Source organism: Ursus maritimus, unplaced genomic scaffold (genome assembly GCF_017311325.1).
Source record: "Ursus maritimus isolate PB19 unplaced genomic scaffold, ASM1731132v1 scaffold_25, whole genome shotgun sequence".
Taxonomy (NCBI): Eukaryota; Metazoa; Chordata; class Mammalia; order Carnivora; family Ursidae; genus Ursus; species Ursus maritimus.
This window is the reverse complement of record NW_024425008.1, coordinates 1,729,704-1,754,610: the sequence shown is the minus strand read 5'-3', so window position 1 is coordinate 1,754,610 and position 24,907 is coordinate 1,729,704. Positions and strand designations below refer to the sequence as shown.

At 38.3% G+C, this 24,907-nt stretch overlaps 1 protein-coding gene and 1 non-coding gene across 6 annotated transcripts in view; both read left to right on the top strand.

The window, feature by feature from the left end:
* The window catches only part of MARK3 (microtubule affinity regulating kinase 3), a 111,469-nt gene that overhangs the window by 25,566 nt on the left and 60,996 nt on the right, over nucleotides 1–24,907 (top strand). For all 5 annotated transcript variants that reach the window (XM_040641373.1, XM_040641372.1, XM_008706111.2 and 2 more), the window contains exons 2-3: nucleotides 1,782–1,973; nucleotides 17,976–18,029. In XM_040641373.1, coding sequence (XP_040497307.1) covers nucleotides 1,782–1,973; nucleotides 17,976–18,029 — 246 coding nt within the window. The remainder of the gene's footprint in view (nucleotides 1–1,781; nucleotides 1,974–17,975; nucleotides 18,030–24,907) is intronic.
* LOC121105308 lies at nucleotides 17,389–17,575 on the top strand. Its single transcript, XR_005837773.1, has one exon. It is a non-coding gene; the product is annotated as a U2 spliceosomal RNA (small nuclear RNA).

Below are 24,907 nucleotides of genomic sequence, written 5' to 3'. Positions count from 1 at the left end.
TTTACTCATCTGTTTTGTTTCTTAAATTCCACATATGAGTGAAATCATGTGATATTTGTCTTGCTCTGTCTGACTGACTAACTTTGCTTTGCATTTATACAGTCTAAATCCATCCATGTTGTTGCAAATGGCAAGATTTCATTCTTTTTTATGACTGAATAATATTCCATTGTGTGTATATCTCCATTTATTTATTTAAGAGAGAGAGAATACACGGGGTGGGGGGCAGAGGGAGAGGGAGAAGCAGACTCCCTGCTGAGCAGGGAGCCCGACATGGGGCTCAATCCCAGGGCCCTGAGATCATGACCTGAGCCAAAGGCAGATACTTAACCGACTGAGCCACCCAGGCGCCCCTGTATCTCCTTTATCCTTTCATTAATCAATGGACATTTGGGCTGTTTCCACATTTTGGTTATTGTAAATAATGCTGCAGTAAAATATGGATGCATGTATCCCTATGAATTAGTGTTCTTGTATTTTGAGTATAAATACCCAGTAGTGTGATTGCTGGATCTTAGGGTAGTTCTATTTTTAACTTTTTGAGGAAACTCCATACTGTTTTCCAGAGTGGCTGCACCAGTTTGCATTCCCATTAATAGTCAAAAGTTCACGAGGGGGGCGCCTGGGTGGCGCAGCGGTTAAGCGTCTGCCTTCGGCTCAGGGCGTGATCCCGGCGTTGTGGGATCGAGCCCCACATCAGGCTCCTCTGCTGTGAGCCTGCTTCTTCTTCTCCCACTCCCCCTGCTTGTGTTCCCTCTCTCACTGGCTGTCTCTATCTCTGTCAAATAAATAAATAAAATCTTAAAAAAAAAAAAAAAGTTCACGAGGGTTCCCTTTTATGTCCTCGCCAACGCCTGTTGTTTCCTGTGTTGTCGATTTTAGCCTTCTGACAGGTATGAGGTGATATATCACATTGTAGTTTTAATTTGCATTTCACTGATGAGGAGTGACAATGATCTTCTTTTCATGTGTCTTTTGGCCATCTTTATGTCTTTGGAGAAATGTTTGTTGTCTTCACATTTTAAACATTGGATTACTTGGTTTGGGGGGTTGAGTTTGATAAATTCTTTATATTTTGGATACTAACCCTTTATCAGATATATCATTTGCAAATATCTTTTCCCATTCCATAGGCTGCCTTTTAGTTCTGTTGACTGTTATCTTTGCTGTGCGGAAGCTTTTTATTTTAAGGTAGTCCCAGTTGTTTATTTTTGCTTTTGTTTCCCGTGCCTCAGGGGACCTAACCAGAAAAAAGTTCCTACAGCCTCTGTGAGACAAGTTACTGCCTGTGCTCTCTAATCTAGCTGCTTCTTGAAACACATTATTTTGAATAACTGTTAGCAGTGTGGTGTAGAAAATTAGGAATCCAGATTCTCTTTGGATCTCTCACTAAATAGTGATGTGGCTGTGAATAAATCACAAAAGTATCCTCCTCTGGCGAAGGATCATATGTGCAGGTGCACTTAATACCTTATGGACAAGTTACATTCTTTATGACTATAAAAGGCAGTCTTGTTACTCCTATTTTATGTTGCAGCCACATACAGAAAATATCTCATTTCCTTCTGAACACCCACTTCAACCCTTGATATTTTTCTTCTTAGCGTTTGCTTGTTTTCCTCATAAATTTAGATCATGTGGGCAAATTCCTTTAAAGTGCTAGATGCATTAAGATAAAAATTAAAGCAGTAATGTTTTGTTTCTTCAACTAGGGGTTCTTAAAATTTGGCAAGTACCATGTGTCCTGTCATTTCCTTATTTTTGTGTATGTTATATTGTAGCACACGTCACATGGAGATGGGCGGCAAGAAGTTACCTCTCGCACTGGGCGCTCTGGAGCTCGGTGTAGAAACTCTATAGCTTCCTGTGCTGATGAACAACCTCACATCGGAAACTACAGACTGTTGAAAACAATCGGCAAGGGGAATTTTGCAAAAGTGAAATTGGCAAGACACATCCTTACAGGCAGAGAGGTAAATATTAAGCCTAATTTTCTGTTATGACACTTGCTTTGTTTAGTTCCATGTGAGAGAAGGAGGAAGATACTGTATATATTTGAGTTAATTTCTAAGCTCACTATATATTGTTTTTAAGAGCAGGAAACTTACATACTAATTATCTGGGAGTTCGTTTGCTTTCCCATTTCTTTAAATGAAGTAAGTATTACATTGAGTATTTGAATGAGCTTTGCCTTAAAATACGGGTAGTGTTTTGTTCTTTTTCAGTGTAAACCTCTGCCACCAGAGTAAAAATTGTCCTGAACTTCATATATAAGCTCATTGTACTTGCAAATCAATAGTGTTGTCTGTTTTTATAGATTTTATCCTCAAGAAGTTTCTTCATTTCCCCAAATAAACTTTTCTCATAGCTTATGTTTGGTTGTTGTGTAGGAAGGCATATGCTTTCCTGACTTTTGTGGTGATTGGTTTTCTGTTCAGCCACATTCTGTATTTATCAAAAATACATCAGTTAAAACTAAATGGACCCGCTCATGTTCTACATGTATAATACAGAACCTGTTTTGCTTCTTTGACTTCTTTTATTTAGATCTTTATGCCTGCTCTTCCCTCTACCTGAAATACAATTCACCCTTTTGTGTAGGGATCACTTCTGGGGAGGAGTTGTTGACAGACTCCCTTTTCCCAGGCATGGGACTCAAGTTAAAAATCCTGCTACTTGCCCTCAGATAGCATGCTTATATTGGAACTGCCTATTTACCTGTCTTTCCCCTCTGGACTTCAGGGTAGATGTCCATACTTAACACAGTGTTTGGTACATAGTAGGTGCTTAATAAATATATGTTGAGTGATTGTAGTTGTACTTTTGAAGGAAGCTTTTTATTTTTTATTTATTTTTAAAAAGATTGATCAATTGATTGATTTATCAGAGCACAAGAAGTGGGAGCGGCAGGCAGAACAGGCAGAGGGAGAAGCAGACTCCCTGCTGAGCAAGGAGCCTGATGCGGGACTTGATCCCAAGAACCTGAGCTGAAGGCAGATATTTAACCGATGAGCCACACAGGCATCCCAGAAGGAAGCTTTTTAAAGAAATGTTTTCCCTGCACCAGACCCTCCTGATAGGTGTGCCAAGAAAACAGTGTTACAGATGTGTTGTGGTATTGATGCTTGCAGCCCACCATGCCTGGGGCTGCTGGAGCAGGACCCTAGGCCACCCATTCTGTCAGTAAACAGCCTCTGTTTGCTGCAATGTGCCTTACAGATATTTTCATTTTTTGTGTGCTGGGAGCTGAAAAAGGTTGGCAAGCACAGGTCTACACTAACTGGAGTTACAGACTTTGTAAGTTTGCCTCTTCATGTTTCATATCAACCTTAGTGACAGATCCCTGGTTAGTACTCGTTGTTGAAATACCTGGGTTGCTTTTAGAGTCAGGAAAAGCATGAGTGGGTGGATCTTTCCTCACTGTCCTTGATCAAAGCTTTCTGAAACAAGGCAAAACCTCTTGAGTTTAGTCCCCACCAATTCTAGGTGTTTACTCAGTCAGTTTCCTTACATAGGCAGCTCCTAGGTTGGAAGAGGAATGGGACAGACAGACCCTCTACCCTTCAGCTTAGCTGTAGTTTGGCTACCGTGTTTATATCTAGTAGGTTCTCTCTCCAGAAAGAACCTACCAGAAAGAACCTGAATCTGACTAGCAGAGTGGCTTAATTAAAAATTTTTTTTTAACTTTGAATTAAACCGTTTTACTCTTGCTTTGTTTTGTTTTTTCCTTATTGTAGGTATTAACCAGAATCATGGAAAATGTAAACATTATATTTCTATATAATAGAAATTCATTATGTAGGAAGTACAAGTTCCTTGAAATTTCTCTCCTCAAAGAGGATCACTTTCAGCAGTTTGGTGTAGATTCCCACAGTTTTTTAATGTAGACATTAACTTTTTGTTTATTTAACAAAAAGGGACTCATAGACATAACAGTAATTTTCTTACCAATGTACTTGACCATGTCTGAATCTTAGTGCTCGTAGATCTGACATATTCTATTTCCAGTGTGTGCTGGTGCCATGGTTTATCCACTGTCAGTGGGCATTGAGTGGTTTCTGATTTTTTGCTATTGTAAACATCTGCAGTGGACATTCCTTAACATATCTCTCTACTCTTGTTAAGAGTGTTTCTGTAGGATAAATTCCTAGAAGTGGGTGTCCTGGGTCAAAAAGGATGAATATTTGACATTGTAATAGGTACTGCTAAATTGCTTTTGAGAAAATGTCAGAGTACTTTATTATTCTACCAAACTAAATGAGAGTACCCATTTTTCTACACCCTTACTAATACTGCGTGTAGGTGATTTTCATCTGATGGATAAAAACTGTATTTTTTTAAAGCTTGCTTTTGATAACTAGATTGATGATATTTTCATGTATTTTTGTCATTCATATTTGCTTTTTAAAATAAGTTTCCCATTTGTATCCTTTATCCATTTTTCTTTCCTCTTTTAAAAATCTTAATGATTGGGGCGCCTGAGTGACTCAGTCAGTTAAGCATCCGACTCTTGGTTTCAGCTCAGGTCATGATCTCATGGTTGTGGGATTGAGCTCCTCCTCAGGCTCTGTGATCAGCGGGGAGTCTGCTTCAGATTCTTTCTCCCTCTCCCTCTCTCTCTCTCTGTCTCTGTCTCAAATAAGTAAATAAAAATCTTTTAAAAAAAAATAAATCATAGTGATTTAAACCCATTATGTATTTCATGCATCAGTCTGATCTGTCTGGGTCTCATGACTTGGTGAGAAAGGTTTACTTTGTCCCAAAAACTAAAACACGGTTCTGTATCTTCTTCAAACACTCCTATGGTTCCCGTTTGAATGTTTCATTCATTCGGTATATATTTTGGGGAATTAGTATGAAGTGTAGGGATCAAACTCTTTTTTCCGCCCATGTGGATTACCACTTGTCCTGGGATCATCTGTCCTTTTCCCCAATTGAAGATACCTGCTTTATCACATACCAAATTCCCATATATGTCTTTTTGTTTCTCTGATCTCTTTGTTTAATCTTGTACCCATACGATGGTAATTTTATTACTACAGCTTTGAATTATACATTTGTATGTTTTAGAGTAGGTTAAATGCTCTGCAGATTATTCTTATTTTTTAAAAACTTCATACCTCTTCTTATCATTTACTGTGTTAGATTTATTTTAGAATCAAGATACCATGTCCCAAAAATAGTCTTACTGGAAATTCAATAAGATTAATTTTGATTGAATTAACTGAATTTATAAACTCATCTGGGGGAAATTTGCTATTTTAATGATACCAAGTCCTTCTATATAGGAATATGAAATGTGTCTCAATTTTGTTTTCAGGGTTTGTAATTTTCTTCATCTAGGTTTTGCATCAACCTTTTTTTAAGGGGGTTACAAATAAATTCTACAGAGTACGTGAAAGGTTTTGCATAATTCTTAAGTTCATTCCAAGGTATTTTAAAATTTTTTTGCTGCTGTGAATGGCATTTTTTCCTTAGCTGTTATGAATAATATGGGAAGGCTGTAACATTTGTATAACATCTTGTATCTGAGCACCCTTTGAACTCACTCTCATTTTGGACATCAAAATTAAGCAAGTTTGTGTTATTTTTAAAATTACACATCATTTTTTCCTTTGACTTGGAGTTCTCTGAATTATAACAAATTTATAGATTTACGTTACCACTGCCATAATCAAGATACAGATGAGTAGCTACAGAGAGCTGTCAGGCGAAGCCGTTTTTTAAAGGATGGGCAAAATACCAACATGTTTATCTGTTAATGGGAATAATCTGACAGAAAGGGGGAATGTGGTACTGTGGGAGAGACATTGAGAGGGTGAGGGGGATGGCGGCACAAGTGTTGGTCTTGATAATGTGGACAGTTCTTACGTAGAAACAGGAGAAAGGTAGAAGACCATGGCACCTCGGGGCTCTTTGTTGTGGTGTGGGAGCTCGTGGAGGTTTTCTTCTCGTTGTAGCTATTGTTTCAGTAAAATGGAAAGCAAGGTCATCAGCTGAGAGTGTGATTATTGAGGAGATAGGAGATACTAGAGATGTGAGAAGTTACAGTAATTACTGGGCAAGCAGAAGAGTTAACGGACTGGAAGAATGTAGTAGAATTGCCAGGTGGCCTTAAGGCTTCCCTGAGGTTAGTGATCATGGATTTAAAGTGGGAATAGCAGCATGGCTGGAAATTACTCTCCAGCAACATTCAGGTACCCAGACACAGGCATGACATTTATAAGATAGTTGGGATTTTTGTCACACTAAGTGTAGAGCAAGGGCATTGATTTGGAATACCTAAGGAGTGATTACAATGAAGGACTACAGATTTGAATAGGAAATAACTTGAGAGAGAAGACAAATCATAAGAAGGTGGTGGGACCAGTGGATTATGGATCCTGGTGAGTTCAGACAGTTATTAGTGTTCTAGATTGAGTGGGCAGGAAGGGTAGAGGAGGTGATAGAGAGTGGGAAGCTCAAAATTAAGGTCAGAAAGAGTTTTCCGGTATTGGTAGTTCTAGAGATTGGAGTATAACAATGTAAGTGGCTTAAGTGTATGACTTTTTTTTTTTTCCTCTCTAGAAGCTTTTTAGACTCTTCATATTTATCCTTGGTATTCAGAAATTTCACAGTGATGTACCAGGGAGTTGGTCTGCATCCATTCTTCTTCTTCTTCTTTTTTTTTTTAATTTATTTATTTGACAAAGAGAAACAGCCAGCGAGAGAGGGAACACAAGCAGAAGGAGTGGGAGAGGAAGAAGCAGGCTCCCCACTGAGCAAGGAGCCCAATGCAGAGCTCGATCCCAGGACCCTGGGATCACGCACTGAGCCGAAGACAGATGGTTAACAACTGAGCCACCCAGGCGCCCCTGCATCCATTCTTCTTGATTGCTGATTGGACCCTTTCAACCTGGAGATTATTATCTTTCAGATTTAGAGAATTGTCTCATTTTATTATTTAAAAATCTTCATTCTGTAATTCTTACTAATCAGAGACTGGAACTCTTGGAAACGAACCTTGACACTTTTGGAAAAAATCTGTTCTCCATCTGTGTTTCTTTCTTTTCTTTTTTTTTTTTTTTTAAGATTTTATTTATTTATTTATTTGACAGAGATAGAGACAGCCAGCGAGAGAGGGAACACAAGCAGGGGGAGTGGGAGAGCTGAAGAAGCAGGCTCGTAGTGGAAGAGCCTGATGTGGGGCTCGATCCCATAACGCCGGGATCACGCCCTGAGCCGAAGGCAGACGCTTAACCGCTGTGCCACCCAGTCGTCCCTCCATCTGTGTTTCTATTTTGTTTTCTGGGCGATGTCTTTAATTTCATCTTTCTGTTAAATTTGTGTTTGTGTGTCCTGATGTATGTCCTCCCCCTTCCTCCCACTTCATTCTTTCTTTTTTTTTTTTAAGATTTTATTTATTCATTTGTCAGAAAGAGAGAGCAGAAGCAGTGGAAGCGGCAGGCAGAGGGAGAAGCAGGCTCCCCACTGAGCAAGGAGCCCAATGCAGGACTCAATCCTAGGACCCTGCGACCATGACCCGACTTGAAGACAGACGCCCAACCAACTGAGCCACCCAGGCGCCCCTCTTCCAGCTCTTTCTTGTCCTCTAATTATTTGTCTGTATAGTATCCAGTTCTGGGATCATGAATGCTGTTTCTTATGTTAACTCCCTGTGAAGTAGTAAAGGGTTTCCTCTTTTTTTTTTTTTTTTTTAATAGCTTATGCTCCCTGCACCATTTCTCTTTTCTCTGGGGTTCTTCCTTGGTAACTGTCTGTCATACAGAGCCTTTCCTTGGAATCTGGTGATCTCTGGTCTTCTGTTTGTATTATCATGTGGAGCCCTCAGAAGCTGATCAAAAGCTGGGTTTGCAAACGTAGGATATGTTCGACCACACAGCTTTCCTGTTGGGAGTTGTCTGGTGCTTTTATTGCAGGACCCCAGATATCTGTGTCTTTAGATCTCTTCTCTGAGGCCATTCCGTTTCTGTAGATAAGAATCCTCTGTTCTGCCTGGGAGGAGCTGGTGGTCCAACCCCTCGCTGGTAGTCTGACACTTAATATCTCCTTTTTCTTCTCCAGGCCTCGTTCCTGTCCTCTGCTGGGCTCATTGACCTTGATTCTCACCATCTCCACAGAAAACTTTTTTAGCCTCTGCAGAGCCAGTGGTTATTGGCTGGGTTGGGAGCAGCACACATTCTGTATACAGTCTTATGACCTTGTACTTAGCCAGTAGCTCCACTGTTACCTCTGGTGCCTCCCAACCTCCCAAGTTTGGAGCCCTTCCTGAGTTGTGCTGGGCAAATCATGTTGTTTCTGATGATGGTTTTCTCTGTATTGAACTATTTTTCCTACTGTTGTCTTCTCAGCTTGTTAACTGTGTTGTTGTGCCTGAATGCCTTTACTGTCTGTCCTCCACATTTAACTGGAAGTGTGCTCTTGACCTGCTCACATCTGTGTCCTGTCTCCTACACTGAAGGAGGCACCAGAGAACAGGAAGGGAAGGATTGGATCTGGCACCTCATTGACCGTTCGTTGTCGATTTTAAGAATGATAAACCATAGTTCTTCATTCTGGGATATGCTCAAGGTCTTGGGACTTCAGATAAATGGTTTTGTATTTTAGTCACAGCTTTTGTGTGTGTGTGAAGATTGTCTTCACAGAGAGTTTGGAGGCTAGAGAGGAAAAAAATCCCACACCTAAAATATGCTGAATACCATTTTTATCTTTGTATATTCTCCATATGTATATTTTTTCACCGTATTTTTGGTCATAATTTTGTATTCTGGTTTTTCTCCCTCAGGATTTCATGCCAAGCAGTTCTCCATGCCATTGAATGGTCATTGTACCAGGTTTAGTGGTTGTGCACGGTTGCATTGATTAGAATGACAGTTCCCAAATTCTTTGTGTCTCAGAACACCTTTAAACTTTTAAAATTGAGGATTCCTGGAATTCCTGGGTGGCTCAGTCGGTTAAGCTTCTGCCTTCAGCTCAGATCATAATCCCAGGGTCTGGGGATCGGGTCCCTCATCGGGCTCCTTGCTCAGCGGGGAGCCTGCTTGTCCCTCTGCCTCTTGCTCCCCCTGCTTGTGTGTGTGTGCGCTCACTCTCTCTCTCTTTCTATGACAAATAAATAAAATCTTTTTTTAAAAAACTGAGGACTCCCAAAAAGCCTTTGTTTACATGGGTTGTATAGATTGATATTTGCCATACTAGAAGTTAACACTAAAAAATTTAAAACATATTCATTTAAAGTAATAACAGACCTATTATATTTAATATAAATAACATATTTTTATGAGGAAAAAACCCCCATTGTTCTCCATATATTTCATATATCCTCCACATATCCATATATTTCATATATCCTCCATATATCCATGTATTTCATATATCCTCCACATATCCATATATTTCATATATCCTCCACATATCCATGTATTTCATATATCCTCCACATATCCATATATTTCATATATCCTCCACATATCCATGTATTTCATATATCCTCCACATATCCATATATTTCATATATCCTCCACATATCCATATATTTCATATATCCTCCATATATCCATAAATTTCATATATCCTCTATATATCTATGTATTTCATATATCCTCCATATATTTCATATATCCTTCATATATCCATATATTATTCTGCATTTAAGTTTTGTCAGTGTACTGTTTTGGTTGAAGTTTATGAAGGAAATCTGACCTCACACAGATAATATAACTGGAAAAGAGAGGAGTGTCTTAATTCCCTTTTCAGATAATTGCAAATATTGTTCTCTGATAACTCTACTAAAACTCAGCAGGTAGTAATTTGGTGGCAGACGGGGCAATGATTAATGAAATGTTTATTCAAAACAACTATAGTGACTGCCAAAAAGTGTTGATACCCAGAACAATTTGCTTTATTTGGAAATTAATAGTAGTAGATTTGGAAGTGAGCGAGCAGAAGGGTGAAAGAGAGCCTTCTATTCCACTAACAGATATAATTGAAAAGTATAAAGATGTTTATCTTGCTTTTAGTACAGTCTGGAGGAGTATTTACAGTTAGTGTGAAGAAAAAGAGAAAACCTCACCTGGACCCAGTTTCTACAAATTAAAAATCACTTACACAACTGTTACACTTTTTTTATTGTGGTAAAATATACATAACATGCAATTTACTATTTTAAGTGTACAGTTCAGCGGCATTAAGTACATTTGCATCGTTGTGCAACCATCACCATCACCCATCTCTAGAACAGATACGTTTGATCTCACTTGTAAATTCCATATTTTTTAGATTCACCTACTCACTATTTGTTTGTAATTCCAGAATCAATACTTGCGGTGCTTTTGCGGTATTTGTGGACATGCACAAAGCATCAGAAAGTTTGAATTGCCCAATGTATGTATCCCCAGCTGAGATCCAACAAGGTGATGATGCCCTACCTTGTTTCAGCATTCATACCACGAACAAATGCTCTTTTTGCGGTCTATTTACTCCATGGTTTTTGCATTTTTGTGCTTTTTGTTGTCAGTTTTGCTATTTAAAATGTCACCCAATTGTAGGGCTGAAGTACTAGCCAGTATTTCTAAGTGCAAGGCTGTGATGTGCCTGATAGAGAAAACACATTTGTTAGATAAGCTTCATTCAGACATGAGTTAGGTTCTGCTGCCGGCTGACAGTTCAATGTTAATGAATCAGTGATACGTAGTATATAAGGTGTCCTTAAAAAGAAACACACATAAAACAAGGTTATGTGTTGATCAGTTGATGAAAACTTTTATGATCGGGGCCCATAGGAACCTAATCCTGTGTTTCCACTAGGAGCAGTATGCGCAGTGGCTTTGTAGAACATACCCAACAACAACTATCTCTGTTTATCAAAGACAAGTCTCACTTATCTGGTGTTTTCCCCTAACAGGTAGATCCTAACCACGTGTGTGGTTAGGATACTGAGAAGGGTATCAAAAAAATCGTAGGGGGGCGCCTGGGTGGCACAGCGGTTCGGCGTCTGCCTTGGGCTCAGGACGTGATCCCGGCGTTGTGGGATCGAGCCCCACATCAGGCTCTTCCACTATGAGCCTGCTTCTTCCTCTCCCACTCCCCCTGCTTGTGTTCCCTCTCTCGCTGGCTGTCTCTATCTCTGTCGAATAAATAAATAAAATCTTTAAAAAAAAAAAAATCGTAGGCTTTCCTTGTATATCTATGATTCTTGATTCACCGTTAATGTTTTCAAGAGGGGAGCACTAAGGAGCAAATTGAGAGCTCTCTACATGGGACAGGGTATGTGGAGGCTGTGGTCAGGTGTCCCGCTTAGCTTCCTGGTGGCCAGTAGGAAAGTTGCCACATACACAGCACAAAGTTATTTTCTCAGTGAGGTTTCTCTGGATTGTACCCTTCTTTGGGCACACTCTAGGCTTATATGTGCCCTGCTATGTGGTCCTCAGATTTTTATCTTCCACAAGTTGTTAAGTCATTTGTCTTCCAATGGCGCCTCTCCCATTCTCTTTGTCATTCTGTCTTTATTCTTTAATTGGACCAGCAGGTGGGAGAACTGGGAAATGCATTGGATCAATATGCCACCTTTAACTAAATGTCCTCATTGTGGTTATGAGAAACCTTTTCACTTGGTTATTTGTATTCAAGTTCTGTTACGCAGTTTAAAAAGAGTCAAGACTTGTTTAAAAACCATGTCCCTTGATTCCCCCACCCCTCATTTCGTAATCTTCCAAGATGGCCACTTTCAGTCTTTTAAACTGGTTCTTCTTCTTCTTTTTTTTTTTTTTTTAGTTTTTATTTTTTAGTTTTTATTTTAATTCCAGTTAGTTAACATACAGTGTTATATTAGTTTCAGGTGTACAATTTAAACTGATTCTTTAGGTTTTACGTATATCTTAAACATGCTTTTATTCTTTAAAAACTTTTTTTATCGAAGAGTATGTTGATACACAGCATGCTCTTATTCTTAAATAACTTTTCAATTTTAGGCATTATCTGCTGTCTTTTCATGGTGGTTATTTAGAGTCACGATTGATTTTTTAAAAAATAAACTCATTGAAATATAACACACATCCAGAAAAAGTGCCCAAATCATGAGTGTACACCTTGATTAATTAACACAAAGTAAACACATTTGCATAACCACGACCCAGGGCAAAGCTATATTATGACTTGAACCCAAGAAGCTTCCCTTCTGTCTTCTAATCATTACTTCCCCGTCTTTCCTTCCCAAGGTATCCACTGTCTTGACTTCTTTAACTTCAGAGATCATTTTTTGTTTTCCTTAATGTGCTAATGCAGTCATACAGTGTATATTATTTTGTGTCTGCCTCTTTTACTGCACTTTATGCTTGTGACGTTCTTCCATGTTTTGTGTCTTCCATGCGTTGGGTGTTATGTTTTAATCTGAAGTTTTATTTTGTAGCCACGTATTGTAGTCGTTAGCTTGGTCTTTATTGCTGTGGACTGAATTGTGTCTCTCAAAATCATATATTAAATCCCTAACCCCCAGTGTATTTGGAGATAGGGCTTTTGTGGAAATAGTTTAAATTAGATCATAAAGGTAGGGTGCTGATCCAGTAGGATTAGTGTCCTTACAAGAAGGGACAGCAGAGAGCTGCTCCCTCTCCACCATGTAAGGACAAGTTGAGAAGGGGGCCATCTGTGAGCCAAGAGGAAAAGCCTCACCAGGAACTGACCATGCTGGTCAGACCCTGATCTTGGACTTCCAGCCTCCCAATCTGTGAGAAAATAAATTTCTGTTGTTTAAGCCACTCAGTCTATGGTATTTTTGTTATCGCAGCCTGAGCTGACTAATAATCCATCCTTCCGGGCTACTGCATCCTCTTAAAGAACTTGGGATCTTTTTTTGACTGCTCTTTTATTGTTTGTGGGTGCTTTAATGTATGTTGGGAGCAGGATATTGGGACCTTTTAACCAGTAGAAAATTGACAGGAAGTGGAAGATAAGCGTATTTATTTCTCTGGTGGGTGTTTGCTACAGGTTTGTTGGGCCCTCTAGGGTGATGTATGTTGGGGGAAGCCCTTCTCGAGTATGAGCTCTCTTTATCCCTATTTTGTAATTTTCCACTTTGTTTCTGGCATCAGGGTGAATAAGTGGAATTTCCCAGAACTTTACACAACAAGTAGCAGGGACACTCCTCTTTCCTTGCCAGTGAACTCCCTTGGCTTTTGCTATGCACGCCACCCCCCCCCCAAAAAAAAGAAAAACAAAACTCCAAGAACCTCCACAACCTTGGGAACATGTGTGTGGTCTTCTCTCCAGTCCCCATCTTTCTCCGGCACCTGGTGATGCCCCCACAGTTGCTTCCTCTTTTATTGACCTCGAGGTCTGAGCTCCCCCCAGGCACCAGCTCTGGGCCAAGGTTATTTTGGTAGTTGAGTAACCCCAGCGGGAGCTGGAGGAAGAGGGGATTAGGGGCTTCCCCCTCAGGCTTCATGGCCGCACAGACTTGCATCATTGTAAATAACTGGTTCACTCAGAGGACACTTACTTTTAATAAAATGACTCTCTTCTACAGTTTGATTTAGCTGAATGAAACATATTTTTGAGCTCCTGTTTTTGCTTTAAATACTATTTGAATAGCAGTATTTGAAAAAGAAAATGCTTAAGAGTAGAATCTTTACTATAGAATAGAAGGCAGATCCTGAACAGAGCCAGAAGCAGCTAGTGATCAAGAGTCTGGTAATGAGAATAGAAACCAGGTCTCAGAGGATCAGAGACAAGAAGAACCAGAAAGGCAGCATATTTGATAGATCCTGGCCATCAGAAGGAGGAAGAAAACAGAATGGTGGCCAGGAAAGAATAGTATATCTAAGGGGTTTCTTTGGAAATTCGGGGGTCCATGGATACCACATAAAATTACTTATGAAAGTAAAGTTTGAAGAAAATTAATCCATTAAACTGAAATAATGTAATTTTTAAAAAAAGATTGTATTTATTAGCGAGAGCAAGCAAGAGAGAGAGCACGAGCATGGGGAAGGGCAGCAGGAGACAGACTCCCTGCCAACCAGCGAGCCCCACGCAATGCAGGGCTTGATCCCAGGACCCTGAGGTCGTGACCTGGGCCAAAGGCAGGCACTTAACCAACTGAACCACCCAGGCGCCCCTGAAATACTGTAATTTTAAAGATTACATTAATATCTGTTAAAACACCAGAAACCCTGTTTTTCACTCTTCTGTCTCCGTCTCGAACACGTGTGTGGTTAGGTTACTGAGTATGAGTGTTCAGGGCCTCACATCACCTCAGGAAGCATTTATCGAATGCTTCTTAATGTGACTGGTAGTATGTTGGGACTATAACAAGACGTCAGTGCCCAGCTCAGATGTGAACAAGGTGATTGTATATTCCAGCCACCGACATTTCCTTTCGCTTTTTTTTTTTTACTATAGTTTCCACCAAGACTTGTGTTTTCCAAATATGAAATCAGAATTCTGTCTTTACTCTTTTCAAGTACACACATGGTAACTGTCCAGCCCTCCTCCAGTTCTGATTTATTTTTCCTGGGGTGGTAGGTCCTTACACTCCAGGGTCAGGTTCACTGGGCACCACATTGGCAGCATTTGTCTGTCTTTAGCTCCTCTGGGCCAGTGGGTTCATAGGAAGTAATAGATAACGTAGGCAGGTGGAGGCTTTAGACCAAGTGAATCAGGGGTCATTAATATGAATAAGTGCGGCAGTTCTTGAAGTAGGTATGGGGACCCCTGGAGGTCTCAGAATCTATTAGAGGGTCTGCAAAGTCAGTACTATTTTTGTAATCTATTAAGACAGTACTTCTTCCATTCTCCTTCATGAACCTCAAGTAAAATTTTCCAGAGGCTATATGACATGTGATATCACAACAGTTTGAATACAGGATATATGAGAATATCATAAAAAATGTTATTTATAATAACATGTAATGGGCTTTTTTTGTTGTTGTTTCTTTGTTGTGATAAAATACACATAACGTAAAATTACCCTCTTAACTATTTTTAAGTGTATGTTTCAGTAGTATTGAATACATTTGTAATGTGCAACCTTCACCATCATGCATCTCCAGACCTATTTTCATCTTGTAAAACTGAAACTCTGTACCCATAAACACTAACTCCCCATTCTTTCCTTCCCCCGTTCTACTTTCTGTCTCTATGAATGTGAACTCTCTAGGGACCTCATGAAATGGAATAATCATACAGTATTTGTCCTTTTGTGTCTGGCTTATGTCATTTAGCATAGTGTCCTCAAGGTTCATCAGTGCTATAGCATATGTCAGAATTTCCTCCCTTTTTAAGACTGGAAAGTATTCTACTGTATGGAGATACCACATTGGGCTTATCCTTTCATCGCTCAGTGGCCGCCAGGATTATTTCCACATCTTAGCTATTGTGAATGGTGCTGCTATGAACGTGGGTGTACAAATATCTATTTAAGTCCCTGCTTTTGGTTCTTCTGGGTACATACCCAGAAATGGAATTGCTTGATCATATGGTAATTCTATTTTTAATTTTTTTGAAGAAATAGATACTGTTTTCCACAGCAGCTGTACCATTTTACATTCCTGCCAGCAGTACACAAGGGTTGCAGTTTCCCTACATCCTTACTACTTGTTGTTTTCTGGGAGGTGGTTTTGTTTTTTTTATAGTAGCCATCTTGATGGGCATGAAGTGGTATGTTGGAGTTTTGGTTTGCATTTCCCTAATGATCAGTGATGTTGAGCATCTTTTTTATGTGCTTAATGGCCGTTTGTACAGTTAACCCCTGAACTCATGGTTTGAATTGGGCAGGTTTACTTATACGTACATTTTTTTTTTTCGATAAATGCATACAGTACTATAATGTATTTTCTCTTATTTTTGTAAAACATTTTCTTTTCTCTAGCTTATGTTATTGTGAGAACACACACAACATACAAAATATGTGTTAATCAACTATGTATATTATCAGTAAGCCTTCCCCTTTAACTATCAGTAGTTAAAGTTTTGGGGGAGTCAAAAGTTATTCATGGATTTTTGACTCTGGTGGGGGGGAGTTGCCCCTAGCCCCATATTGTTGAGGGGTCCACTGTATATCTTTGGGGAAATGTCTCTTCAAGTCCTTTGCCCATTTTTCAGTTGGGTTTTTTTGTCATTGAGTTGTAGGAATTCTCTCTGTATTCTGGATATTAATCCCTTCTCAGATCTATGATTTGCAAATATTTTTCCCATTCTCTGGATTGCCTTTTTACTCTGTTAATATTGTTTTTTGAAGCACAAAATTTAAAAATTTTTACGAAGTCTAATTTGGCTATTTTTTGTTGTTGTTGTCTGTGCCTTTTGTGTCCTATCTAAGAAATCACTGCCCAGTCCAGGGTTGTGAAGCTTTTGCTGTATGTTTTCTTCTAAGCATTTGATGGTTTTAAATCTTACATTTAGGTGTTTGATCCATTTTGCAGTAATTTTTGTAGGTGATGTTAGGTAAGAGTCCAGCTTCATTCTTTTGCATGTGGATATCCAGTTATCCTAGCACCATTTGTTGAATATTATATTAAAATGAATCTCACTATGTTCAATACTTATTTTTACAGTTTCTCAGTTTTCATTGTAATAGAACCCACATTTGGGATCATCAGTTATCTTTAAGAGTGTAAAGGGGACCAAAAAGTTTGAGCACTGCTGACACAGAGAATCCCCAAGCACTTTCCCCAGACTTTGACTCCCTTTCTTCAGTGGTTCTTCTTCTTGGATCTGGTCCTGAAGGGTGCACAGTAAGAATACAGCCACATCAGTGTTGGGTGAGATCACTTGTTGTCCTGGACCTCAGTTGCAAAGCTGAGTTAATTATGTTCTCCAGTTCATGGCAAAGCCTCTTTCTTTACTTACGTTCCCTTTCATCCCGTTGTTACCCTCTCCCCCCATTCTGGATGTCCCTGGTTCCTAGAAGTCACTTTTATTCCAGAAATGACAACATCCCAGATAAGGACGGTGCTGCAGGTCCACTTAGTAAATATTAGTGAAACTGATTTTTTAAAGATAAGCTTGTGTGACTAGAAGCTATAGTTCTTAATTTCTGCATCTTAGTGGTTTGTTTTAAGACTGCTTGGGGTTTACTCACCCCTTTTTGAACAGAAGTGACCAGGTAATCCATTTGTTGCCTCTGTACATGTTTCACTTGGTTAGCCTACAGATTGCTCTGGAACTGGTCCCTTTTCCTTCTTGAACTACCTAAAGATCTTTTCTATTTTTTTTTAATAAAATATTTTTAAAGTTTTCAGATTGAACCTCCAACCTATTAGTTCATGTATTTGCTTAATTATCAAGCTCCTGCTGTGTGCAAGACACTCTGGGCAAGGCATTCTGGGCTATATAAATCTGTAAAAACTACTTCCTGCCCTTGGATCCCAGAGTCAGATAAAATCAAAATACTGGATTGCTTCTCAGCCTTTTGGCTAAGATCAAGTGTAGTATCTGTTCTTATCAGTTTAATATCTGATACATCCTCTGAGGACAATACATTAAATGGATTTTGGGAACTAGGAAAGGGAATAGGAGCTTGCTCTGTCCACTCACTGTATTGACCTGGCATTGCAGTACTTCCAGGAATGGTGCAGCTACCAGCACCCCTGCCCTTGGTTTAAAATTTTAAAAAATAATAATAATTAAAAAGAAAAATGTTTAAGTGTTTCTAAATAGGGAATAGATTTGCTTCATTGTCCTATGTTTTTAGAAGTGTTTTCGTTATATAACCAATCTCTTTGTGTCTCTGCCTTGTGGGAGATTCTTCTTCCCATGTCTATAAGTAACTTAAATATAAAATGTTATAAGAATACCCATATTTGCATGAAGCCTCTCTTTTCAGTTACAAAATATTTATAAAATATTATTGTAACTAGTTGAGTTTTAGTTTTTTTAGGTAAATGCCCACATGTCTGGGCATTTACAAAACTATCACCAGTCAGTCTATAATTACCAAATTCGTAAAATCTATAAATATTTATTAATTTATTTTTTTCTAGGTTGCAATAAAAATAATTGACAAAACTCAGTTGAATCCAACAAGTCTACAAAAGGTAAGATTGGTTCAGTATCCAGTATTTTTTAAAATGATTTTCAGTGCTAATTGCCGTCTAATTGGTCCCACCAGTACCTCAACTGCTATTTGTATATATATATATATATTATGTGTAGTACAATGAGCTTCCTGTTCCTCAGCGAATGCAACTTAGGTGTAGTATTATATGAAAAGTTGTTGGATTTTTTTCCTTCAGATGAAGATAATGATTTTTAAATGTTCTTAATAGCACAAATTGAAGGCTGTACATTTTAATTGAATATTCTAACTGTTGACTAGAACAGAGTTTTTTAAAGTAAGACAGAATATAGTTTTGTGTAATTACTCTTATGGCAGAGTTATACACCCATCTCATTGCTAATACTGAGGTCTTAAAAGTCAGCACTTTGGCTTTATTAAACTCTGTCACTATGACTAATTAAGGAGTGATGATTAATTTGTATGAAAGGAAAATATAAAAATACAAATATAAAAACATGCTTGTAATGCACTGTTGCAGTTTGTATCATCAAATGGAGATCAGAAGTCCTCAACCGTGTGGCATGTTAGAATCACCTGGACCTCTTTGCAGTGTCTTTATGACTGGCCCATTGGCCCACTGGCCTGGAGAGATTCAGATTAGGGCCTTGACATAGGTATTTCCCTGGTGCATTTGCAAATGATTAATGATCTTCATAATAAAATCCTTCTTGTTCTTTTTAGTCTTGCAAAGCCTTTTACATTATTTGATTTCTAGATTTGGCCTATAGTAATTGGGGTTTTAGAGACCTTGAACTAGGAACAGGACGTCTGAATTTAAAATCCTGGCTCCGCCCCATAGTCAAATGTCTAATTTGACCTCGGACCAGTTACTTAACTTTTTCTTTTTCCTTTTTCCTTTTCCTTTTCCTTTTCCTTTCCTTTCCTCCCCCCCCCCCCCNNGTTACTTAACTTTCTTGACCTCAGGTTTCTGGTCTTTAATGTAGAGGTAATTTCATCTTCTCAGGATGGATGTATATAAAATAATGCACTTAAAAGAGCTTTGTAAACTTCAAAGCACTTCACATGTAAGATATTGTAAGCGTATTGCCCTATATAAATTCCTAATGTTTTTCTAATTGTTATTTTCCATTTATGTCATCATAATTTTGAAGTCCTCTCCGTGTGTGTGTGTGAGAGAGAGAGAGAGAAAGAGAGAGAGAGAGAAAGAGAGGGAGGTGGGGAGGAAGGAACTTTATCTTGCACTAAAAATGGTACTTAACAAGTGGTTCTACAGGCCAGAGTGAGTCTTAATGCCACTCAGGGTGACCCTGGAATGGATCCAAAAATTCCAGCCCTTTCTTCTGAAGATAAAACTGTATCCATTACTTTAAACTTTTATTTCTTCATATATCTAAGGACTTGGTATTAGTAAGTAAGGGTTTACTAAAATTTGGTATTCAAAACTAAAATTGGCATATAAAGAAGTTCAGTATCCTTATGTTCAGTACCCAGTATCCTAATGATGTTACAAATCTTCCACTATTCAAGCATCCTTGCGGATAACTGGAATCCTGGCAGTTTTCTAGGAAGAATTTTATCATGGTTTTGTCTTTAGTTGGTTGTAATTTTTCCCTCCTTCCTTGCTTTTTTTTTTTTCATTATTTTGGGTCAGAGAGTTTTATTGCTGCTATTCTTTTATTATTATTACAAATTACTGTTTGTCACATCGTTATCAGTTTAGTACATGGTAGGTTGTCTGGTCAGCCTGATAGTGTGATTATGCGTATTTATATCAGCATTAATTTGGGCACATAATGATCTAATAGGTAAGACTTTAAGAAGCCAGATCTGTCCAAGTCAAATAACTTGGTAAGTGTAGTGTTTTAAGCTTATAGGGCATTTTATTTTTTTATTTTTCTGTTGAAGTATAATTTATATACAGTGTTATATTGGTTTCATTATATAATAAAGATTCAGTTCTATACATTACTCAGTGCTCATCACGACAAGTGTACTCTTAATCCCCTTTGTCTTGTTCGTCCATCCCCACCCACCTCCTCTCTGGCAACCACCAGTTTGTTCTCTGTATTTAAGAGTCTGTTATTTTGGGGCACCTGGGTGGCTCAGTTCGTTGAGTGTTCAACTCTTGGTTTTGGCTCAGGTCATTATCTCAGGTTGTGGGATTGAGCCCCCTGTCAGGCTCCACACTCAGTGCAGAGTCTGTTTGTCCCTCTCTCTCCCCTCTGCCTCTCCCCTTGCTCTCTCTCTAAAAATGAATAAATAAAATCTTTTTTTAAAATAAAGTGTTGTCTCTTTATTCTTTGTTCATTTGCTTCTTAAATTCTACATATGAATGAAATCATGGTATTTGTCTTTCTCTGACTTACTTCACTTAGTATTATACTTTCTAGATCCATCCATGTTGTTGCAAATGACAAGATCTTGTTCTTTTTTATGGCTGAGTAATATTCCTCTGTGTGTGTGTACACATGTCTTCTTTACTCATTTATCTGTGAATGGACACTTGGGTTACTTCCACATCTTGGCTGTTGTAAATAGTGTTCCAAGAAATATATGGGAGCATATATCTTTTCAAATTAGTGTTTTCATTTTCTTTGGGTAACTATCCAGTGGTAGAATTACTGGATCTTATGATAATTCTATTTTTAATTTTTTGAAGAGCCTCCATGATGTTTTCCATAGTGGCTGCACCAGCTTTCATTCCTACCAGCAGTGCATTAGGGTTCCTTTTTCTCCATATCCTCGCCAACTTCTCTTATTTGTTGCCCTTTGATTCCAGCCATCCTCACAGGTATGAGTGATATCACATTGTGGTTTTGATTTGCTGCCAATGAGTGATGCTGAGCATCTTTTTCATGTGTCTGTTGGCCATCTGTATGTCTTCCTGGGGAAAATGTCTGTTCAGATCCTCTGCCCATTTTTATTGGATTATTTTTATTTTTTGGTGTTGGATTTTATAAGTTCTTTATATATTTTGGATAGTGACTCCTTATTGAATATATCCTTTGCATATATCTTTTCTCAGTTGGTGGGTTGCTTTGTTGTTTTGTCAATGGCTTCCTTTGCTGTGTAAAGTCTTTTTATTTTGGTGTAGTCTCAATAGTTTAATTTTGCTTTTGTTTCCTTTGCCTGAGGAGACAAGTCTAGAAGAATGTTTCTATGGTTGATGTCAAGGAAATTACTTCCTATGTTTTCTTCTAGGAGTTTTATAGTTTCAGGTCTTACATTTAGGCCTTTAATCACTTTTGAGTTTATTTTTGTGCGTTGTGTAAGAATGTGGTCCAGTTTCATCTCTCTCTCTCTCTTTTTCTTTCTTTCTTTCTTTTTTTTTTTTTTTTGGTGGAACCTCCATACTGTTCCAGTTTTCATCTTTTACATGTAGCATCTAGTTTTCCCAACACCATTTGTTGAAATACACGGCATTGTTTTAAATCATTTGTGTTAGTTCATATTCTTTTCTTATAAATTAGAAGCATTCTCTGTATGTTTCCATACAATTGTTTCTCACTGAATTCTTTTTCCATGGAAAAATTGCCACAGGGTGGAGTTGACAAGGTGTCTTTTCCCTTGGAATAGTACTTCCTACAGTCTTTTTTCTTCCCCAGCACCGTGCACAGTTGTATCACATCTGCATCGGGAACAGCTCTCTTTATATTGTGACTTAAGCCTTGAAGCTTATACATTTCTCAGTGCTTATCGTGATGAGCACCGAGTAATGTACAGAGTTGTTGAATCATTATATCGTATACCTGAAACTAATATAGCGCCTGAGAAGCTAATATTCACTTTAAGGAACATTCTGCCATCAACAAAATGGAATCTTTTTGTACTGCCACTATCAAAAAATGTAGACTGGCTCATTGAAGGAGTGTTTTAACACAGGTGTTAAAATAGTGTCCGTTTTAACATGTTCCAATTATTCAGGCTTGCACATTGAATTCTGCACATTTGCAAACTGATGTTACTTTCACAGACAAGTTTCTTCATATTTCCTTTTTATTTTTCCAGTCATTGCATTAATAAATGTTAGATTCTAGTAAGAGATACTTTTCTGCATTGTTTTTGTACTTCTCAGCTTTGAACTACTATTCCTGAGATGTTTTCTGTTTACGAATGTTTTAGATTAGCCTTTTGGTTTTTTTTTTTTAAGGTCAGCCTTTTTAACGTTTTGTACCTATAATGGTTTTGAAAGCAGCAGGTATAAGAAATATGTTAGTCTTCTTTTTGGTTTTACAAAGTCATTTTTAACTTTGGTTTAGTTATATGCAAGTAATTTTGCTGGGTCTTGTTTTGGTCCTGTCATTAAGAAGCAAGTTATGGCTCATTTTTAAAAATATGTTTACCTATTCAAAAATGCTGGTCTCTATTAAGACATTCCAGTATATTCAGTGTAACCCATTTAAAGTTATTAGTGTTCTTTTTCAGTCTTGGAGTAGAATGTTAACAAAGAGAGTATAGAGTGATGGTTAGGAACACTGTGAAGCCAGGCTGCATGGATTCAGATGCAGGCTTAATCAGCCTAGCTGTGTGACAAGTCACGTAACCTTTCCACGGTCTTAGTTTCCCCACTTACAAATTGGGGATAATAATAGTAGATCATAGGGCTGTAGTAAGAATTAAATGAGTTAACATTTTTTTAATTTTCTTTTTTAAAATTTTTATTTAAGTTCCAGTTAGGTTTTTTTTTGTTTTGTTTTTTTGTTTTTTCCTGGAAAGGTAGCTTTTTATTTTTTATTTTTTTAATTTTTATTTTGTTATATTAGTCACCATACAGTACATCCCCAGTTTTTGATGCAATGTTCATGATTCATTATTTGCATGTAACACCAAGTGCACCATGCAATATGTGTCCTCCTTACCCATCACCGGCCTATCCCAGTCCCCCACCCCCCTCCCCCTCTGAAGCCCTCAGTTTTTTTCCCAGAGTCCACAGTCTGTCATGGTTCATTCCCCCTTCTGCCTACCCCCCTTCATTCTTCCCTAAGTTCCAGTTAGTTTTAACATACAGCATAATACTAGTTTTAGGTATACAATAGTGTGATTTCAGCACTTCCATACAACACCCAGTGCTCATCACAATTAGTGCACTCCTTCATCCACAAAACCTACCTAATCCATCCATTCTTCCACCTCCTTTCTAGTAACCATTAGTTTGTTCTCTATAGTTAAGAGTCTGTTTCTTGGTTTGCCTCCGTCTCTTTTTTCTTGTTTTGTTTCTTAAATTCCACACGAGTGGAATCATATGGTATTTGCGTCTCTCTGAGTGACTTATTTCGCTTAACATTATACTCTCTAGGTCCATCCATTGTTGCAGTTGGAAAGATTTCATTCTTTTTTGTGTCTGAGTAATAGTCCATATTGTGTGTGTGTGTGTGAGAGAGAGAGAGAGAGAGAGAGAGAGACACCACATCTTCTTTATCCATTTGTCAATTGATGGACACTTGGGCTGTTTGTAAAATTTATTGTAAATAATGCTGATATAAACATAGGGGTGCATGTATACCTTTGAATTAGTATTTTTGTATTCTTTAGGTGAATACCCAGTAGGGCAATTGCTGGATCATAGGGTAGTTCTATTTTTAACTCTCTGAGGAACTTCCATACCATCTTCCACAGTGGTTACACCAGTTTTCTTTCCCGCCGGCAGTGCAAGAAGGTTCCCCTTTCTCCACATCCTCGCCAACACCTGTTGTTTCTTGTGTTATTGATTTTAGCGCTTCTGACAGGTGTGAGTTGATATCACATTGTTGTTTTAATTTGCATTTCCCTGATGGTAAGTCATGATGAGTTTCTTTCATGTATCTGTTGGCCATCTATATGTCTTCTTTGGGGAAATGTCTGTTCATGTCTTCTGCCCATCTTTTAATTGGATTATTTGTTTTTTGGGTGTTGAGTTGTATCAGTTCTTTGTATATTTTGGGTACTAACCCTTTATCGGCTATGTCATTTACAGCTATCTTCTCCCATCCTGTCGGTTGTCTTTTAGTTCTGTCGATTGTTTCCTTTGCTATGCAGAAGCTTTTTATTTTGGTGTAGTCCCAGTAGTTTAGTTTTTATTTTGTTTCCCTTGACTCAGAAGAGGTATCTAGAAAGAAGTTACTGTGTAAATAAGTTAATATTTAAAAGCCCTTAGAAGAACAGAGAATAGTACCTGACACAGGATAAGGACTGAATGAATGTTTGTTGTTATTGTGTTTCCTGCTAAATATTAGGTTTTTGTTTGCTTGGTTTTGAGGGGTAAAGGGTGTTTTTTGTTTGTTTAAAATTTTCTTCTTACAGGAAATAAGTAAAGCTTAAGAATTGAGTGGTAGGTTCTGGCTCAGTCTCTTTTGTGGAACTTAATACAGTGTACTATTTCTGGTAATGGCAAATATTTGAGCATTTAATGCTGAGCATTTTTCTGAGTGTATTATCTATATGAACTCATTGTATTAGTTTGCTCAAGCTGCTACAACAAAATACCATAGGTTGGGTGGCATATAAACAGTAACCCTTTATTGCACATAGTTCTAGAGGCTGGGAAGCCCAGTTTCAGGGTACCAGCCTGGTCGAGTTCTGTTGAGAGTGCTCCCTCTGGCTTGCAGGGGGCTGTTGTCTCACTGTGTTTTCATGGCAGAGAGAGAAAGAGAAAGCACCTTCTCTGCTGTCTCCATTTGGAAGGACACTCACTAATCCCATCGAGAGGACCTACGCTAAGACCCCATCCAAACCTATTTAACTCCTAAATGCCCCCTCTCCAAATACCAACACATGGTGGGTTAGAGCTTCAACATATGAATCTTGGGGGAACACAGTTCAGTCCGTAGCATTCATTCAACTCTTTATAACTTCATGAGCTAAGTTCTGTTATTCAGGGAAGAAAGGCCAGGGCAATTTAAAAATACATAATTTATT